This window comes from Electrophorus electricus, chromosome 1 (genome assembly GCF_013358815.1).
Source record: "Electrophorus electricus isolate fEleEle1 chromosome 1, fEleEle1.pri, whole genome shotgun sequence".
Taxonomy (NCBI): domain Eukaryota; kingdom Metazoa; phylum Chordata; class Actinopteri; order Gymnotiformes; family Gymnotidae; genus Electrophorus; species Electrophorus electricus.
In genome coordinates this window covers 24,803,635-24,820,762 of record NC_049535.1, presented here as the reverse complement: position 1 = coordinate 24,820,762, position 17,128 = coordinate 24,803,635, and the positions used below count along the sequence as shown (strand labels likewise).

Here is a 17,128-nt window from a genome sequence, read left to right as displayed (position 1 = left end):
CAATGGCAGATTGATAGCTAAACTATTTCAGTGAGAGCCTGATGTTTCGCACACTTGGAGGCAGGACACTGAGCTGGCTGGTGGAAGGCTGAGCTGACAGCCTGCACTGGGTTGGTGTCTACAGGGGGTTGGGTGGGGACATCAAGTGTTGGAAGCATTGATTTCAGGGGAATGGAATCTTATCTGTCCTCTCCGTCTCCCTGTACGAGTCACGCTACACACGCTTGAATCAGGCACCGACCCAGTGATCCAGCCTGGCCTAATTACCTGCAGTAAGCCCATAAGACAGTGAGAATGTCATACTGGACAAGCTCCAAAACCCTCGGAGCTAACTGGGTTTGGGATCCATGTGGGATTGGGTCTGATTTTGTGGCTACAGTAAATCTAATGAGGCACTTTTCCTATGTGTACACACGCCATGCGTAAAACCTCTACAACGGCATGATGTCAAAAGGACAATCCATAATATACGTCTCTCTGAGGGGACATAGCTCACGCTGTCTATCCTTCTTTTATCAAAGGCACCAAGAAGCAATACAGGGACGCACGGAATTTTGTTCTAAATCTGGTCACCATTCAGAGACAAAAAATAATAATTTCCTGGAAGATAATCAAACGTTTCCAAGCTTTGGTGTGCAAGATGGCATACACGTGTGTCCAGTTGCAATGCTTGATAATCCACCCGCATCCAGAATAAACATCCCGTCTCTGGAGGCGCAGGATGTCAGTGACAGGTAGCTCGGGAGCTGGCCGGGCAGCTGCGAGGGGGCATGCGCGCAAGCTGGGTCTGGGCCCCAAAAGCACCATAGATCAAACCCGAATGTAAGGAGTCACAGCCAAATGAGGAGCGAAGCAGATGTAGCAGAACTCCCCGAGCCCCAGCACATGCGTCTCCTCTCCACCCAGGTGCTCTCCGTGGAGCGGCGGAGACGGCACAGCCCGCCTCTCTCCGGCTCGTCTTGGGGTAGGCCGCGGCGCGGCAGTGACGTCGGTACCTCGGCCTGCCCTGCCGAGCTCACCGACAGGTGGCTAAAAGAAAATGCACTGATCGCCAGAGAGTCGTAAACAGAGCTGACTCACTCTGGATTAGGACGCGCTGCCCCCTGCTCCAACCCCCCCTCCCCCCCCCCCCCCCCCCCCCCGAAAGACTGGCCGCTAAGCAACAAACGCGTTTGGAATTGGAAACAAAAACACGCAGAGGTGAGCGACGGTGCTTCCCCATTCTATAACAACTCTCCACATGCTTAGGGCCGGGCCGGCCCACGCAGAGCAGGGAGAGTGGGCAGGGTGAGGAGACGGGAGAAATTTTTCACTTAAGTGTCTCCAAATAAAAGTGCCTCATCCTCCTTAACGACGACCTCTGGCCGATTGTTAAGAGAGGAGTGAGCGCAAACACATCTTGACTGAGGAGACGATTATGTAATGGTACTATTCAAGTGAAGGAGATGCAAACCCAGCCTAGCATGGCACAGCGCCAAGGCCCAGGATTTGCTGTGGGCGGAGCAATATAGGTCAGATCCTCTTGCCTGGTGTTTGGGCAGCAAACTGATCTGAACCAATTAAACAAAGCTAAAATGACACAGAGCATATGTGACATGCATGTTCCAGCTTTCTATAGATCTGACAGTGAGAGCTAAGGTCACCACTAGTGATTGGACTGTGTGGTTGGTGGGCAGATGCAAACCTTTGATGATGAGGTCATCAGTATACATTTTGGAAGGATGGTGGGGGGGGGGAAGAACAAGAAAGATAGAGAAAGGAGAGAGAGTGAAAGAGAGGCACAGTGAAGGGGCGCACCTATCATACAGCTTGGTTCCTGCTCCCAAACAAATCCTCACCCTCCTAAGGGAGCGAGGCTGCATTCACTGCTGTTCTCGCCATAGTTTTCCAGTACTGGACAGGTCACTGCATGTGAAAGACAGGGAATGCCTGTGCATGCATAGTCTTTGTGGATGGAAAACGGCCTTATTGCATTTTTTCTACCTTTACTGTGCATCACTACAAAAGGCATATGCACACTTCCGTACAAACACTGAACTCCAGACACCAGTGCCAGAGAGACAGACACAGAGATGCAAACACACCCATACATGTGTGAGAAATGACAACAGGAAACACAATGCTTTCTTTAGAAGGAGAACCAAAGCACAGAGGTTTAAGTTCAGAGCAACACAGAAAGAGAAAGGGAAGGAGAATGTTTTGTATGAAGAAGTTCAGATGAAAACGTTCTGATTTGCAAAATCATATTTGATCCTTCTGAAAGACATGGAAAGAAAGCAACAGAACTAAGATCAAAGCCAATGCATGTATAAGAAACCATTAGCAGGTTCTTGTCAATAGGCCCAGAAGAATCTAGCATATAAATATTATAATGATAAAGACATTATAGGGAAATTCAAAAAATAAAAATAAAAATTCAAATAAATAAATAAATAAATAAACCAACTCCAGAAATGTCACACACAGATGTTCCAAATACAAAGGCTTCCAATGAAAATAGAGCAGGACCCACACTGCCACCTTGATACACTCCATTTTTCACATTCATATGTGGAGGTTAAACAGATGGAGAGCACATCTGTGTCACTGACAGGGAATGTTGATCCACCCACTGGGAGAAATATCAGGTGTCTATAGGCACATATGGGAACGATCACCCCCTGCTCCCTCACACATCTCGTGAAGCGTCATGGCGGAAGACAGTAAGAGAGTGGAGGCCTCGGCTATTTGGGGCTCGCCACGAGTTCATATTTTCCCTCCTGCGTATCCATCCCACTTTGCTCATAACTTTTCCAGCCGCATCCATCGTCCTCCCACTGATCTCCATCAAAGCCACTTGGAACTGCATACCTGTTTTCTTCAGCAGCTCAGCCCGCCGGTCCCCTCGCATTCCTTGAGGCATTTTCCAGCTGGATCCGGTGGCTGTTCCGGTTGTAACACGAGCTGAATGGTTCTGGAGGCAACCACTTTGGACAGAGCTTCTTGCCAGAACAGGGCTAATTAAACTGATCTGTGCCTTGATTAAAGTGTTTTTTTCCTGCCCCTGAACAGGGATTTGGCCTGATTACTGGCCAGCACTGCTTCTACTGGTTTTCTTCCACGCTCTTCTTCCACCTGTACTTCATTTTGCCCTTTTCTCCATGACTCAGCCCTCTCTCCTATTCCTGCTTGCTTCTAATCAAGGTTTATGCCCTTTTCCTTTAATCTATACGACACAGAATTTCTGACCTCGTTTTCCATTTGTGGCTGCACTAATTCACTCAAACCTGTTTTTATGCTCGATTTTTTATAACAAGAAACCGTTCTCATTCCCCCCACCACCCTCCGATTCCACTGCATTTTTACTGGTACAGCAGCTGGATTGGAGAAATAGAGTAGAAGAGACAGAATGAGAAAAAGGGAGAAATGAACCTCGAACCATATGCTTAGCGCTTTCATTTTTTAGCCTTCTACTACTTTTCTTTTTTTTTAAAAACCCCTCTTAGATCCCTTAGATCCCTTAGATCTGATTGGTGCGCCTAATCTGCGATCAACCTCTGCCTGATGGTTCCTTCCCAAAACAATCCCTCTCAGCCTCATGAAAAACAAAATTAAGAGGTGAGAGATGGCTTAGAAAATACCTGCCGACCTGAGCCAGAGCTCAACCCAGGGCCCCTGGAACCACGCCACACAGCTGTGGAAACAGTGGTCTGCACCGTCAGCCTCTCTGTGTGGTGGGTACTGCCAGTGCGGTAGTCATGCTTTAAGTGCAGATGTTTGTGCACTTAAGAGTGCACACAAATACGACCAAGAGCACAGTCGCAAACAAGCCAGGGTCAGTATCTGAGGAACTCAGGCCAGGTCTTAAGTTGCTTTCTTTGAGCTCAAGGGCTTGGGACACGTGTGCGTTCAACCTGTTTGTTTATGTGCGTGCATCGTGCAGAAGGACTAGAATGCAAAATCGTGAAATGATATGAAAAAGAAAAACACCAAGTTCCACTGACCACAAGTCCTTGAAGAGGGACTACTCAGCATGTCCTGTTAGCCTAAAGTTTAATATAGCATCATTTCTAAATGGCTTGTCCATGTTTTCCATCCCTACTCTTTCAGCTTTCACACTGTTGTTAAATTTGTTTTTCTTTTTTTTTTTTTTTTACAGAATCTCCCCACAGACTTCCTGGGAACCAGGTTGAAAGTGGGTGTGAGGGGCGGGGATGAAACATGAAGACAGCGATGGAGAAAATGAGGAAGGTGAATGCTAGGCTCAGACGTAATCCTGCCGACGCACCCACTCTCTCGCATCCTGCAGGCTGGCACATACACAAGCAGAAGTAAATCGCCAAAGCCACAATCTACTCTTTGTGTCAGCGGACTGGTGAACTGTTCAGTACTCAGGGAAAGGGAAATAGATCTTATGGAAAAGAAATTAATTTTTCATAAATACAGTATTTCCAAAAAAAAAAAAAAAACAGAAAGAAAGAAGGAACGAAAAGGAAGGTTCATATCGATTACAGGCCCGAGTTATCTGGCCACGAGGGTCGGGTCCCAAACAGCTGGGCTCTTGCTTAATGATCAATCGCAGCACAGCCGCTAACCACGAATGACGTCAGCACCCGCACTCGGCAAGGAAGAACAACAAATGAAACAGAGCAATCAAAAACAGGAATGAAAATGAATAGCAGGAAAGCAGGAGAAAGAAAAGAGAAAAGAAGGTGTGAGAAAGTATATATATATATATATATATATATATATATATATATATATATATATATATATATATATATATAAAATATATAAAATGTACAATATATATCTCTCTATCTATTTTTATTTATTTATTTATTTATTTATTTTTGTGGTATTTTAAGTCTTGTACGTTAGGGGATTTTTCTGTGTTAAAAAACAGCAAGAAACGGACCACTTTCCAAATAATGAAAATGTCAGGTCTTTGTGGACATACAGCCGAGTGCATGTTTGAACAGATATATCGTCCAGGTGCTAAATATCAATTACATTATGTTCAAATTGAGTTAAGGTTATTAAAAAAAAAGCAGCTATGTAGAGGGAATAAACCAGGGTGAGGGACAACCACACTAAACAGGCGCGTGTGTGGTAGCGAGAGTGATTGCAGTAACAAGACGCGGAGTGCTCGTCCTCCCGGAGCAAGGCCTCTCCGGCGCAGACGTTTCACAGCAGACGGGCCTTTCCAGATGTGCTATGCAAACTCACTTGCTCAAGTACAAACAAACAGGCAAAGCTGAGGACGTGAAACATGGTGGTTGGCCACAGAGACCATGTGCAGAAGCCTTAGAAGCTTACTTCTCTTCCAGATCAGACGATGTGCAGCACCACCGGGAGAAGGAAGGCCACCGGGAACCCTGATGCACCCACCTCCAGTCCGGGGGAAGTGTTGTCAGAAGTGATCTTCATGGAAGAGTTGTGACCAAAAGGCCATGGGTCAGATGGACAAAACAAAGCCATGCGACTCACCCATACACACACAAACCCAAGCGCTGGGGGTGCGGTACAATGGCAGCAGGTGCTCTGGACTCGTGAGCCAGAATTTGACATTTCTGGTTCCAACAGAAGGCATTTTGCCCATTAGGGCTGGACAGTGCTACATGGATGTCTGCACCCAACAGTGAAGTACGGTGGAGGTTCCCTGCAGGTTTAGGGCTGTATTTCTGTAAATATAGTTGATTAATGTCAAAATTAATGGCCCATTCACTGCAGAGAAATATGTGCAGATTTCACTCTGCAGCATAACAATGGCTCCAAACACATGGCCAAAGTCAAAAAGAATCTCCAGCAAAAAGTAAAACAGGGAGCCCTACAGCAGATGATAAGAACCCTGATCTCAACATGATTGTGCCAGTCTGGAATAACATGCAAAGACAGATGCAAGCGAGTCAGCCAGTCATCAGATTGTATACACACACACACACACACACACACGCACGCGTTATATATACATACATATATACATACACACACACACACACACACACACACACACACACACACACACACACAGTATATATGTACTGTAGTTCAAGGAGTAGATGTGGACAGACAGACAGACTGTGTAAGCTCAGTGTTTTAGAATACATATATATGGCAGGTGCAGAGGTGCTCTCTTGCTGTCTCTATCAGTCACTCAGCAGCTTTCTCACCGGTGTTGGCTTTCAGAGCCTGGCACACGTCTTACAAACGTCTGCTCTGACTCTCCTCTCATCATTACAGAAGCCTGCGAGTGTGTGTGTGTGTGTGTGTTAGAGAGAGATGACTGTAGAACACTTGGTTTTTTGTGCCGCCACCCCCCCCCCCCCCCCAAGTGTTGATGGTATGGGGTGGTCATGCCCTCTGATAACCTATTCCAGCAGGAGGGAGAAAGAACTGTAAATCATGGATGTCTGACACGGATTTCTCAGAAACAGGCCGTTGGTGTTTTCACAACGCAGCAGACCCGGGTCAGGCCAGGGGGTGCACGGGTACATGCAGTATGAGTACAGAGGGAGCCCCTGAGAAGGAGAGCATGAGGTTGTCAGAGTTATCCCTTTAGCGTGAGCTCGGCCTTATTTACAGGCTGCATTTCAGCACCCATCAAGCAACAACATACGGACGCCACCTTGCCAGTGGGAACATTGTGTTCACGTGGCGAGGAGGTCCGGAATTTTGCGGATCTGTTATATCTAAAACGGAGTGGTGATCTAATCCGGGCAGTAATCTAATCCAGGCCCTGAGTTTGGCTGGAGCAAATCGGCAGGGTGTAAAAACCATTAGGAGGCTGAGATGGCCAAACTCGCAGTGATTCACGAAAAAGCCACAGGCAGCAGTGTTCGATTGCTCTGGCTTGTCCTGGACTCCCGTAACACCATCTGCAGTGGCCAGCTGGTTTCAAAATAAGAAATAAGATTAAAAACATTTAAAAAAAAACCATTTAAATACAGTGCTCTCATTCTGTTCAGCACGACCAGCCTGCAAGGAAGTTATAACGAAGAAGCAAAAAAAGTGACCGGTCTCAGCCGGTTTTGTGTTTCACGTTTTGAAAGTGCATCTCATACAAGCAGATATAAAAAGCCACATAAACACACACTCCCATCTCTGCATTGGTTCGGACTCCAGCGCAGGCTGCTCTCTTAGGGGCTAGTGGCATGGTGTCACCCGCCGGTGCACAGCAGGAGCCTGCAAATGGCTTTAATTGCCTTGCGGCAGAGGCAGTCCGGGAGTCTGTCATTATTCTGCCCCACACTAATTGTCCTGCCTCCTTGTGCAGAGCCAGCGTGGTTGTGGTTGGGCCAAGGCAGATGCGGCGAGGCGGCCGGGCGCTCGGTCGCCTCCACAGGCAGCCGCGGGTCTCCAGAGAGCTACGCCCCGGGGGCAAAGGCCTCGGGGTGAGCAGCGTGCGGGTGGATTTGGGTTACGCCAGTGCAGGTCATTGGTTTCACTGAAAGGCTTTGGTCCACTGGAGTGGGGAAGAGCCTTCATCCCTTTAAACAGAGCAGTGACTTGAAAAAGGAGAAGAGTGCGAGGACGAAGCAAAAAGATCCGAGCAGCGAATGGAAAAGACCGGAATGACAGACAGACATTTGGTCCCTGGATCGTGAACTGCGGGGGTTGAGAGGGATCGGTTCACCACATTGCAGTTCACCACATCTGCTGGGTTCTGGTTTTCATAAGTCGGGCCCTATGTGGATAGGGAAAGGAGAAAGAGAGAGAGAGAGAGAGAAATGCCCCTGGCAGCATGTCATAGCTCTCCAGTGTGTTTTGTCATTTACAGCTCTTTCGTAATTGAAAGTGTTATGCTTAGCTGGTTTTAATTCGCCTCTAGCCACATAAGAGCCTCGGCCTTCAAAGAACTGCTGCCTCCTCCTCACATACTGCTGCCCCAGATCCACTCTGAGAGGTTCACTGCAGAAATACAGATGTGCTATTCATAACAAATATACAAAAAAAATATATATATATATATATAAAAATAAAACACCTCACAAGCTTGCACGTTGATCACACACCACAGCAGCAGCTGGGTGCTCAGAGCAGCAGTGCCCAGTTAACTGAGACCAGGTTCCCAGAAATTCAGGCAGGTACAGACCACAGCAGTGACTGCCATGCTCCTCTCTTATTTCTCTGTTCCCGCTTCACAGAGGAGTTTCTAAACAGCGTGAGGCTCAAATCAGAGCTGTGATGAATCCACGCAGGAAACACGGACATGAGCTGGTAGAATCCTGCTATTCAGCACCAGCCTGAGACCGGTGTTGTGGATACCCATAAAACCTGAAAGATGCTAAGTGGGAATTAACAAGGAAAACTAACTAGTAGGGAACAAGTATTCAAGCAGTCCTGGGCCGCATTAGCATTGATTAACTAGGAATATTTGATATGAGGAATATTTGGACCTCAATAACTATAAGGCTGGCACCGTATACTGCATTCTAAGGAAAGCTGAACCACTAATCACTCTGCATTCTCTCATTGCGTGTCTTCTATAAACATTATGGTTTAACCAGGCCAGGATCTTTTCTGGAATGGAAAAGTCCCTAAACTTTTTAAAAACCTTTTGCTGCTTCTAAAAGGACCTGGACTGGCTGGTTCCCATCAGTGAGCCGGGTGGTGTCTCTCCGCCTGGCCATCGCTTGTGCCAGCGGCTGCGGAACCTTGACCCCGGCGCCGGCGCGGACCCTCCTGCCTCGTCCCGTCCCTGAGTTGTCCCCGGGCTGGACGTAGGACGTGTGTGCCGGTGTGGCGGGAGGGTGCCTGGCAACAGCGTGGACTTCCTGAATGCAACCACACTGTGCCCACCATGCTGGGCCGAGGCTTTAGTTTTGAGCGCACGCAGCGCGGGACGGAGAGGAGCTGGGGATGATGGGATAGTGTTTCGCACACAGACGGCTCCACAGTGAGAGCTGTGACACGGTGCGGGGACTGCCAGGCCCACCTGCATCGCCACTTCTCTAACCCGCGCAGAGGGGCGGGGCCACCCAGACAAAAGGGCCTGTGTTGAGTGGGTTGGTCGGCATGTTTGATGCTCAAAACTGCAGACCGGCACACATTTTTTTGTGTGTGCGTGCGTGTGCGCCGAGTTGCTGCTAACCCCCTGGTGCTGCTGTTATTAGACCGGCATGCGTAAAAAAAAACTGCTGGCGGATATGTGTGCTTGATTCAATGAAACATTCAAGTTGGTCTACAGGGGTTCACCCAGCGTACACAGGAAAGGCTGGCTTCTGTTTCATTAGCAGGAGGGAGTGTGGAGCTCTGCTTTGGGGGTTTCTAGTCCTGGCATAGGGACTAGTCTTAAATCCATGCTGGATTCTACTCTTAGACCCACTATGCCCTGAAATATGTCCATGTGTTCCATTTCGTTCATCCATACGTTCATCCATCATCTAATTATCTTAATGGACAGCTGGTAGAAGTTAGGTCATTTCATACTGAAAAATAATGACCACCAGCAGCGTACATATATTTAATTATAAAGAAATTGACAAAATAGTTGCATCCTGAATGTATTTTATATATGTATGACTCTAGTCATATTTCAGTCTCAAACTTTTCATATATCAAACTTTTTTGATTCACAACCGTGACACTCAGTACCATACACACACACACACACACACCTTTTGGACAGCTGCACCAACACAATCACACTCAAACACAAACAGAAGCATCTAGCAGTGTCAATGACCTGCAGCAACACATGTGCAAAGTAAGGCATGTGAATGAGGTGTCACTACCCAAACCACACAAGACTGCAGAGATCAAGCACGTGCATCCTTTCCCACACACTCGGTCTCTCGGCACGTCAAGCCAGATCTTCCTCGTCCTCTAATTTGCTCCAGGCGGCGTGTACACGATCCAATGGCCCTCCCCAGCGCTTCAGCAGTCCTGTCCGTGAAGTGCCGAGCTCCCTGGGAAAGGCAGAGAGCGAACGGAGCTCGTTTCCCTGAGCTCAGCTAAACCCCTGCTAGGGAAACCGGGAGTCTCTGCCAATGAGGAGAAAAGGAAAGAGTGGCACGGCCTCTCCGGTGGGATAGCACCTTGGAAGCCAGACTGGAGCTGGACGCATCTGTCCGGGAAGCTGACCGCAGCTATCGCTGGTCCCTCTCGTCCCTTAGACCTCCTTTGAAGGTCGAGCAAAGTCTCAAACGCGATGGATCCTCTCTCACCACATCACAAGCCAGTCAGAAAACAGGGGACTCTCCTAGCACTGCAGAGCCAGGGGGGTGCGTGCTGCCTTCGCTGCCATTCTGTCTCCAGGTGTCACCCATGTGTGCGCGCTCATCTAATTAGCTGGAAATGGAATGGGGCCTGGGTAAGGGTCCCCACTAAAGAGACTCCAAAACACACACGTGTGGGGCTCTCACACTGCCAGCTGGCACTCTCTTCTGCACCTCACACCAAACACACACACACACACACACACACACACACATATGCTGCATACCCTTCTGTACTCATTAACACAGCGCCAGTGAAACTCTCCCAGCCTCTCATCACCGTTCTTCTTGCTTGACGTTCGCTCCCGGGGCGCTTCTCCACTCAGCCTTCCGTCTCCAGGTCCGGGACGCGGGATTCCTTGTTGGGTCAGCCTCCTTTCCCTGTCACAAGGACTCAAAATGCACAAACACAGCCGTCCACTGGCCGTGCACGGGGGGACAGCCTTTGGCTGTTGAAAGGTGGACAGCTGGGTCCTGGAGTGTGTGAAGCTGATTCTCTGGTGCACTGAGCACAGGTGGTTCATGAATTACAGCCTGGCTGCGCATAAAATCAGAAACAACCTCAATCGAAAACATATTTCGACATCGGTGCAAGCCAGGCCTTGCCATGTGATTCTATGTAGTGAAAGCAAGAAAGCATATCCATTCTGTCACTCTGGAAAATCTTTTTCATATTGCTTCCTGAATCCGTAACGTGCAGCAGCCGTTGCGAGGTGTAGCGTGCCCTCTGGAGAGCAGCTGCCCTCGACGGGCAGATGACAAGCATCGGGGCCTCATGGGTTGTTGGCGCCTCGAAATGAGGCCACAACTGGGGAGGGAGTCACCAGTTGAGCCCACAGGACGTTTCTGAGTCAGGACGCAGGAAGAGCGAACGGCAGCTCCGGGAAGGGCCACCCTCGCCCACTTCATCAAGGTTTGCACGCCTCACCTGCGAGGGATTAACGCACACGTCCGACTGTGCTGGACGACACGTCCCGCAGGAGAGCTTAGGCCTGCTGGGAGATCCTACGCTTGTCCCACGTCCAGACTTCCATTGTGCTGAACGCATCCAAGGCCTGCTCCTCCTACCTCGCTCCCACTCCCACGCACACTCACTCATAACGCATGCAGCGGTCGGTTCAACAGCCCGGCCAAAAATAAACATCATCTCTCCAAAATGGTTTCTATCCAGTCATAAACACAAAAAGAATCATCATCATCCTCTATCCAGAGGTAATTGTTTACAGTGGGTGGTGATAAGAACATTTCGACAGACCTTTTGGAACAGAAAGAACGTCGGAACATCTGGCACTTGGGCTGTTGCAAAAAGATTTTCAGACTGATGGCTCACATGTAAAGAGTATTATAGAATTAACACAACCTCCCCAGGTAGTTGCACACAGTGTGTTTATGATGGGCTGTCAGAGGTTAATCAGACTGCACGGGGCTGTCAAGTCACTCCTCTGCGTGGGCTGCACATAGGCCCTGTCAACACGGGGTGAGGCTCGGGGTTGAGGAGGGGGTGTTTCGCCGCTGAAATGTTTACAGTTATGAAGAGCGATGGACTCCAGTCACACGCCCCTGTGCCGGCCTGCACCATTTCAAACACCATCAGCAACAGAACAAGTGAGTGGTCGCTATGGACACAGTGTTGTCTTGTATTCACAACGTGAGATTGCGCATCGCGGATCCAAACCGTAGTCTGGGGATCACCATGAAACAAACTTTTTGAGATACCAACAACCCACATCTCACACGGGATCAGGATCTGACGTAGGCCTTTGCATAAAACGATGTCATTTTTTTGGCTAGGTGACACCTAGCAGCTTTACAGTTGCAATTTCATATTTCACAATGTTGACGTTGTAGAGCGCAGCGTTAGGGCTGAACATTCCTGCGGTCTAAACACACTTCGTTACGAGGGAGGGAGTCCGCGTACGGTTTTGTTAGGATGAAGCAGAGCCCACGTCTCTAGGAATGCCGCCTGCAAGCTGTGAGCAGACAGCAGCCAGCGATGTGTTCCACTTCAGTCCATGGCAACGGAACTCTGAGGAAGACTCAAATTGTAGTGAAGTACACAGAGTTTCCAGAGAGACAAGATGTTTCCGACAGAGGTCCTTCCTCAGCTGTGCGATCAAAGTGCAAAGCATTTCTAAAATATTCAGCCCAGCCTGTTTAGCACAAACAACCACGCCACATTCTCTTAAATCCCCTTTCTTCCCTGTTATGAGCCTCCATTTGAACTTCAGCAGGTTGCCTTGACAATATCCACATGCCTAAATGCACTGAATTGTTCCCATGTGTTTGGCTGATTAGATGTTTGCATTAATGAACAGTTAAACAGGTGTACCTAATAAAGTGGCTGGTGAATGTGTGTGTATGTAAATGTGCGTGCATGTGTGTGTGTGTCACTATAGGGCATCACTATAGGACAGACATCATGATATTGAATCAAGTAAGCTGGACTGTTTTACTGTCCAACACAAATGGCTTGCCAAGGCATAAATTTGAGAGAGAAGGAGGATGAATCCCCCTCTCAACTTTACTGGTTTCTCCAGTCGTTTGCCTTTACCTTCCTGAGACCCACTACCCTACACACGGCCCTCCACTCAGCTAGCTCACATATGGCTTGGCAGTGAGTTCAGGAGCTCAAGCACGCATGTTCCAGTACTAACATATAGCGGGCACTGGCTGGCCCCTTGAGCCAGACCGGGACCCACATGTGCCAAACGACACCCCAGCAGTGTTCTGCTTTCAGACTGGATGTCCAAGTGTGCAGTCGCTCGGTCTGTCCCGCGTGTTTTTCTTCGTCCCCGCTCCTTTTATTTCCCTGTCTGCGCTCCAAACCGAGGGCCTCTCTAATTTCACTGAAAGCAGCAAAAGTCAACGGCAGAATCAAGAAATCTGGACTCTGGCCCGCAAGTCCAGAAAATATTCTCCTTCCTGTCTCCCTCTGCTGCCAGGGACCACATCTCTCCATCTCTGCAGCCAAAAGCCAGAGGCAGCTCGGGGCCCCAAACTATGAGGAGTATTTTCAGCTCTGTAATTTCTGTCATTCAAAGCACGCACACACAAACAAACATACGTGGAGGCAAAAAGACATGCACACGTCTCCTCTTTTCTGCCAGGCGCACCTCGGCGGCCCCACGCCTCCTTCCACTCCGTCCCGGCCTTTCTGCTAAAAGCGGAGTTTTGGGCCACGGAGGAAATGTCAGGCATCCGCAGTAGCATTCCCTCCGAAAACGTACACGTGTGCCTGCAGCATGGCAGCTACCCAAATACAGACGAGCTCCTGAACACACCCTGATTACAGATTCAGCTCTGGCCGCGTGCCCCGAGCAGCGCAGCTTCTCTTCTTCCTGTAAACACGCCACACTCAGAGCTACACTTAACTTCTATTTTTGCCCTACCTGCCTGTCTCAGCGCCGAGGGCAAGCCCGGGTCAGGCCTCATGCCAAAAGGACATGTTTCTTATTTTTTGCGCATCTTTGGTAACACGCCTGAGTGTAAGCCGGGGGGGGGGGGGGTTGGCCCGTCTCCGTGACGACAAATGGCTGTGTCTCACGAGGTCCGAGAACGAGAACGAGATTGAGAACAGCAGAACGAGAGCGGCCGCGCCGTCCGGGGTTGCGGCACGCACGCGCCCTCCCGACCTCAAGGGTGGGGCAATTCCACGGCTCATCAGGCCTGCAGCTTGGATTGGTCCTGGTTACAAAGCACTCGTGCGAATGTGTTGTTAATGGGCGTGGCAGCAAAGCTTAGCCCTCAAATATGGAAATCCAGCAGGGATTACAGGCAGAGGCAGACTTACACACTCAGTGCAGGAAAGGGGAGGGGGAGATATGGGATATGGAGTAAGAACTTTTCTCCCTGTCAAGGCTTATTTGACTCAGATGCATGGAATTCCCCACCCGTTCCGCTCACTCTTAGGCTGGAATGCACGGAGTTAAGTGTGATCACTCAGCCCAGCGCTTCCCCGAGTGATACAGCAGAGCAGGACACAGGTCTGTCATTTATGGTCTGTGCTGCCAGTACAAAGGTGTGCCACAGAGCTGGTTTCCATCTACACTGTTGAGTTTATGAAAACCAATCACTGAAGACTACAGTAAAAGACTCCGTAGCCCCAGTCCTGACTAGCTGCTTCGTCTAATTCAAAACAACCGTGCTTACTGCAGTGTAACAGTCACTTATACTGCAAAATGAGAGTGTGCTGATTTTAGAAAGGTAAAAGCCAGGGAATAAAGACAATTTAACAGCAAAACAGTCCACAGTAAGTCAGTGTTTCTATTCAAAAAGGTGAACAAAGACCATATTGTACATTGTGTATATAAACATAATATACATATATTGTACATACATTGTTAATATATTTTTGTACATATATAGAATATATATTTCTCTATGCACCCCTGTTTTCTTTTTTCTCAGTTTGGACAGAGCACTCAACCATTTCACTGCGGGTTGTACTGTGTATGACTGTGTATGTGACAAATAAACCAAACGTGAAACTTGTATGTGAGTGTGTGTGTGTGAGCGCGTGTGTGTGCGCGTGTGTGTGTAGACGATAAGACAGCTACCGCTATCAGCTTCAGCACCATCGGCTCCAGATACTAACCCTTTTCACAAAAGCGCCAGAGCTCCGCACACACCTCCAAACATTAACCCAGAAGGGAGAAGGCTAATGCTTAATCCCCCATGTTGATTTTGGTGGGGCTTTATTTGCCTAACCTAGATTACAAGCCAGACGAGGGGCCCGTACGCACCCCATCTCAGGAGGCTGGGAATGTTTGGTCTGTGGTGGCGTCCTGATCCCACTCCACTTCCCCATTCCCGATACGCTCATTAGCAGTGATTAATCCGGCCCAGCCCACCACTGACGCCTCTGAAGGGTTCACGGCCACACCGCTGCCTGTGGGGCCTCTTCACACATTTCTCATGGTTTAAAACAGCACAGGATATTGGAATGGGAATTAGTGTGCAAGCCGGAGGGAACAGGCTGCGACGCGGTAATGATCTGCCTCATCTAGCTCTCTGATTGGGTGGAGGAGCAAGAGTGACCAATGCGGAGCAAGGGAAGGTGAGGGGTGTGGGGTGAACTCCATCCTGCTCCTGACGAGATACACCTCTAACAGAATACACCTGGCTTTGATATTCAGACAGACCTGAAGACCATATCTAGGTGGGTTGGACATGCTAAATTAGTGTGAAATTTTGTCATGTGGGATATCTGAGGCCAGGGTTGGTGATAAAGCTGGAAATAGTGTTGGATTCAGTACACACCCAAGACACACACACGCACACACACACGTGTGCGCACACACACGCACGCACACACACGCACGCACGCACGCACACACACGCACACACACACGTGCACGTGCGTACACACGTGTGCACACACACGCGCGCGCACACACGCGCGCACACACGCGCGCACACACACGCGCGCACACACACGCGCGCACACACACGCGCACATACACGCACTGCCCTGAGCAGCAACAACCTCTCAGACCTTCCACTCCTTGGTTGCCAGTTTAACATGCCCCTTTGACTCAACTGTCCAACTATGGGTGCGGTGTACCTGCACTGCGCTCAGCTGGGCTCGCGGATCGAAGATGCGCAGGTTTTTGTCCTGTTGGAGAAAGAAAAAAAAGCACAGGTGAGACACAGCAAACCACAGGGTGCACTCAGATATACACTACACAGACCACAGTAATCGCTAGCCCACACAGCCCACACAATCGCTAGCCCACACAGTTCTAATGTACAGGCTACGCTGCAGCATGTGGGAACGTGTGTCTTCATGCATGTGTTCACATTTGCAGATGAAAGGCAGCCGCTAGAAAATGTAGTTCTAGCTGAATGTTTCTCGAAGCCTTGCTGTGTGTGCCCCCGGAGAAGCTGTGGCCTCTAGACCAATCGGTGACTATTAAGTGACCCCTCACATGCAGTGATAACAGGGATGAAATAACAGGGAGCACCAATAAGAAAAGAGGCTTCTTCTGATTGAGGGAAAATGAGGGATAATATGACCAGGCTGTGGGTGGGTTAGCCCTGCCTACTGGTCACCAAAACACAGCCCTGATCAAAAGTGAAGACTAACACATTCACCCTCTCTCCGGTGACAGCCAGCTTTGCCAAACTCTAAGGGAATGTGAGGAAACCTGGGATGGATAACCATAAAATCTACTTGGCTATGCTTCATCTAAAAAACCGGCAAAAGTGGCAAAATGATTTCATTTGAAGGCAACACACACAAACAAAGGCGAGACGTGATCAGCAAATCAAGATCATCAGGAGACAAGCGCACCTCTGGTTTGTTTTTTTTCCTCGAAAGCAGCACGACTTCACGGCCGAATAAACGTGATGGGAAGTCATGTTTTGCTTCACCTTTACGGCTAGGAGAAAATGTAGTTTGACTCGCTGTCTAGAGCCAAGCGTGGCCAGAGGGAGGGGTCTTTCCGGAGCTGGGCGGCCCACCCACGAGCTGCCTAGCCTGCAGGCGTGGGGGGTGTGGCCACTGAGGCTCTGCCATAAGCCCAGGCACACAGCACAGACCACAGCACTCAATAAACAAGCCAGGAGAGCAAGAAGCCCCCTGCCAAAGCCCTGCAAAGCCCACCGAAGCCCTGTGAACACGTCATTAATGTACTGGCACAGGCTACATGACAGGTGATGTTTTCATCTCAAAAAATAGAAAAAGCCTGTTAAGTTGTCAAGAAAAGGACACCAAAATGTGCTTTAGAACACGTCCTCTGCAAGTCCTGTACAGGTCCTGTCCATGTCCTGTCCATGTGCTGTCCATGTCCTGAACGCTAGCCTCCACAGCTGTGTTAAACCAAACAACTGTGCATACAACAGACAGCCTGTGCACACAGGCCTTGGTCACCAGAATACACGTCTTCCTGTGTTTACCCAAAGGGGGGAAACTGCTATGAATTGGACGC

The 17,128-nt window shown here is 49.1% G+C and overlaps 1 protein-coding gene across 2 annotated transcripts in view; it reads right to left on the bottom strand.

The window, feature by feature from the left end:
* The window catches only part of coro7 (coronin 7), a 102,715-nt gene that overhangs the window by 76,726 nt on the left and 8,861 nt on the right, over positions 1 to 17,128 (bottom strand). For both annotated transcript variants that reach the window (XM_027009128.2, XM_027009129.2), the window contains one exon: positions 15,763 to 15,813. In XM_027009128.2, the coding sequence (XP_026864929.2) occupies positions 15,763 to 15,813 (51 nt within the window). The remainder of the gene's footprint in view (positions 1 to 15,762; positions 15,814 to 17,128) is intronic.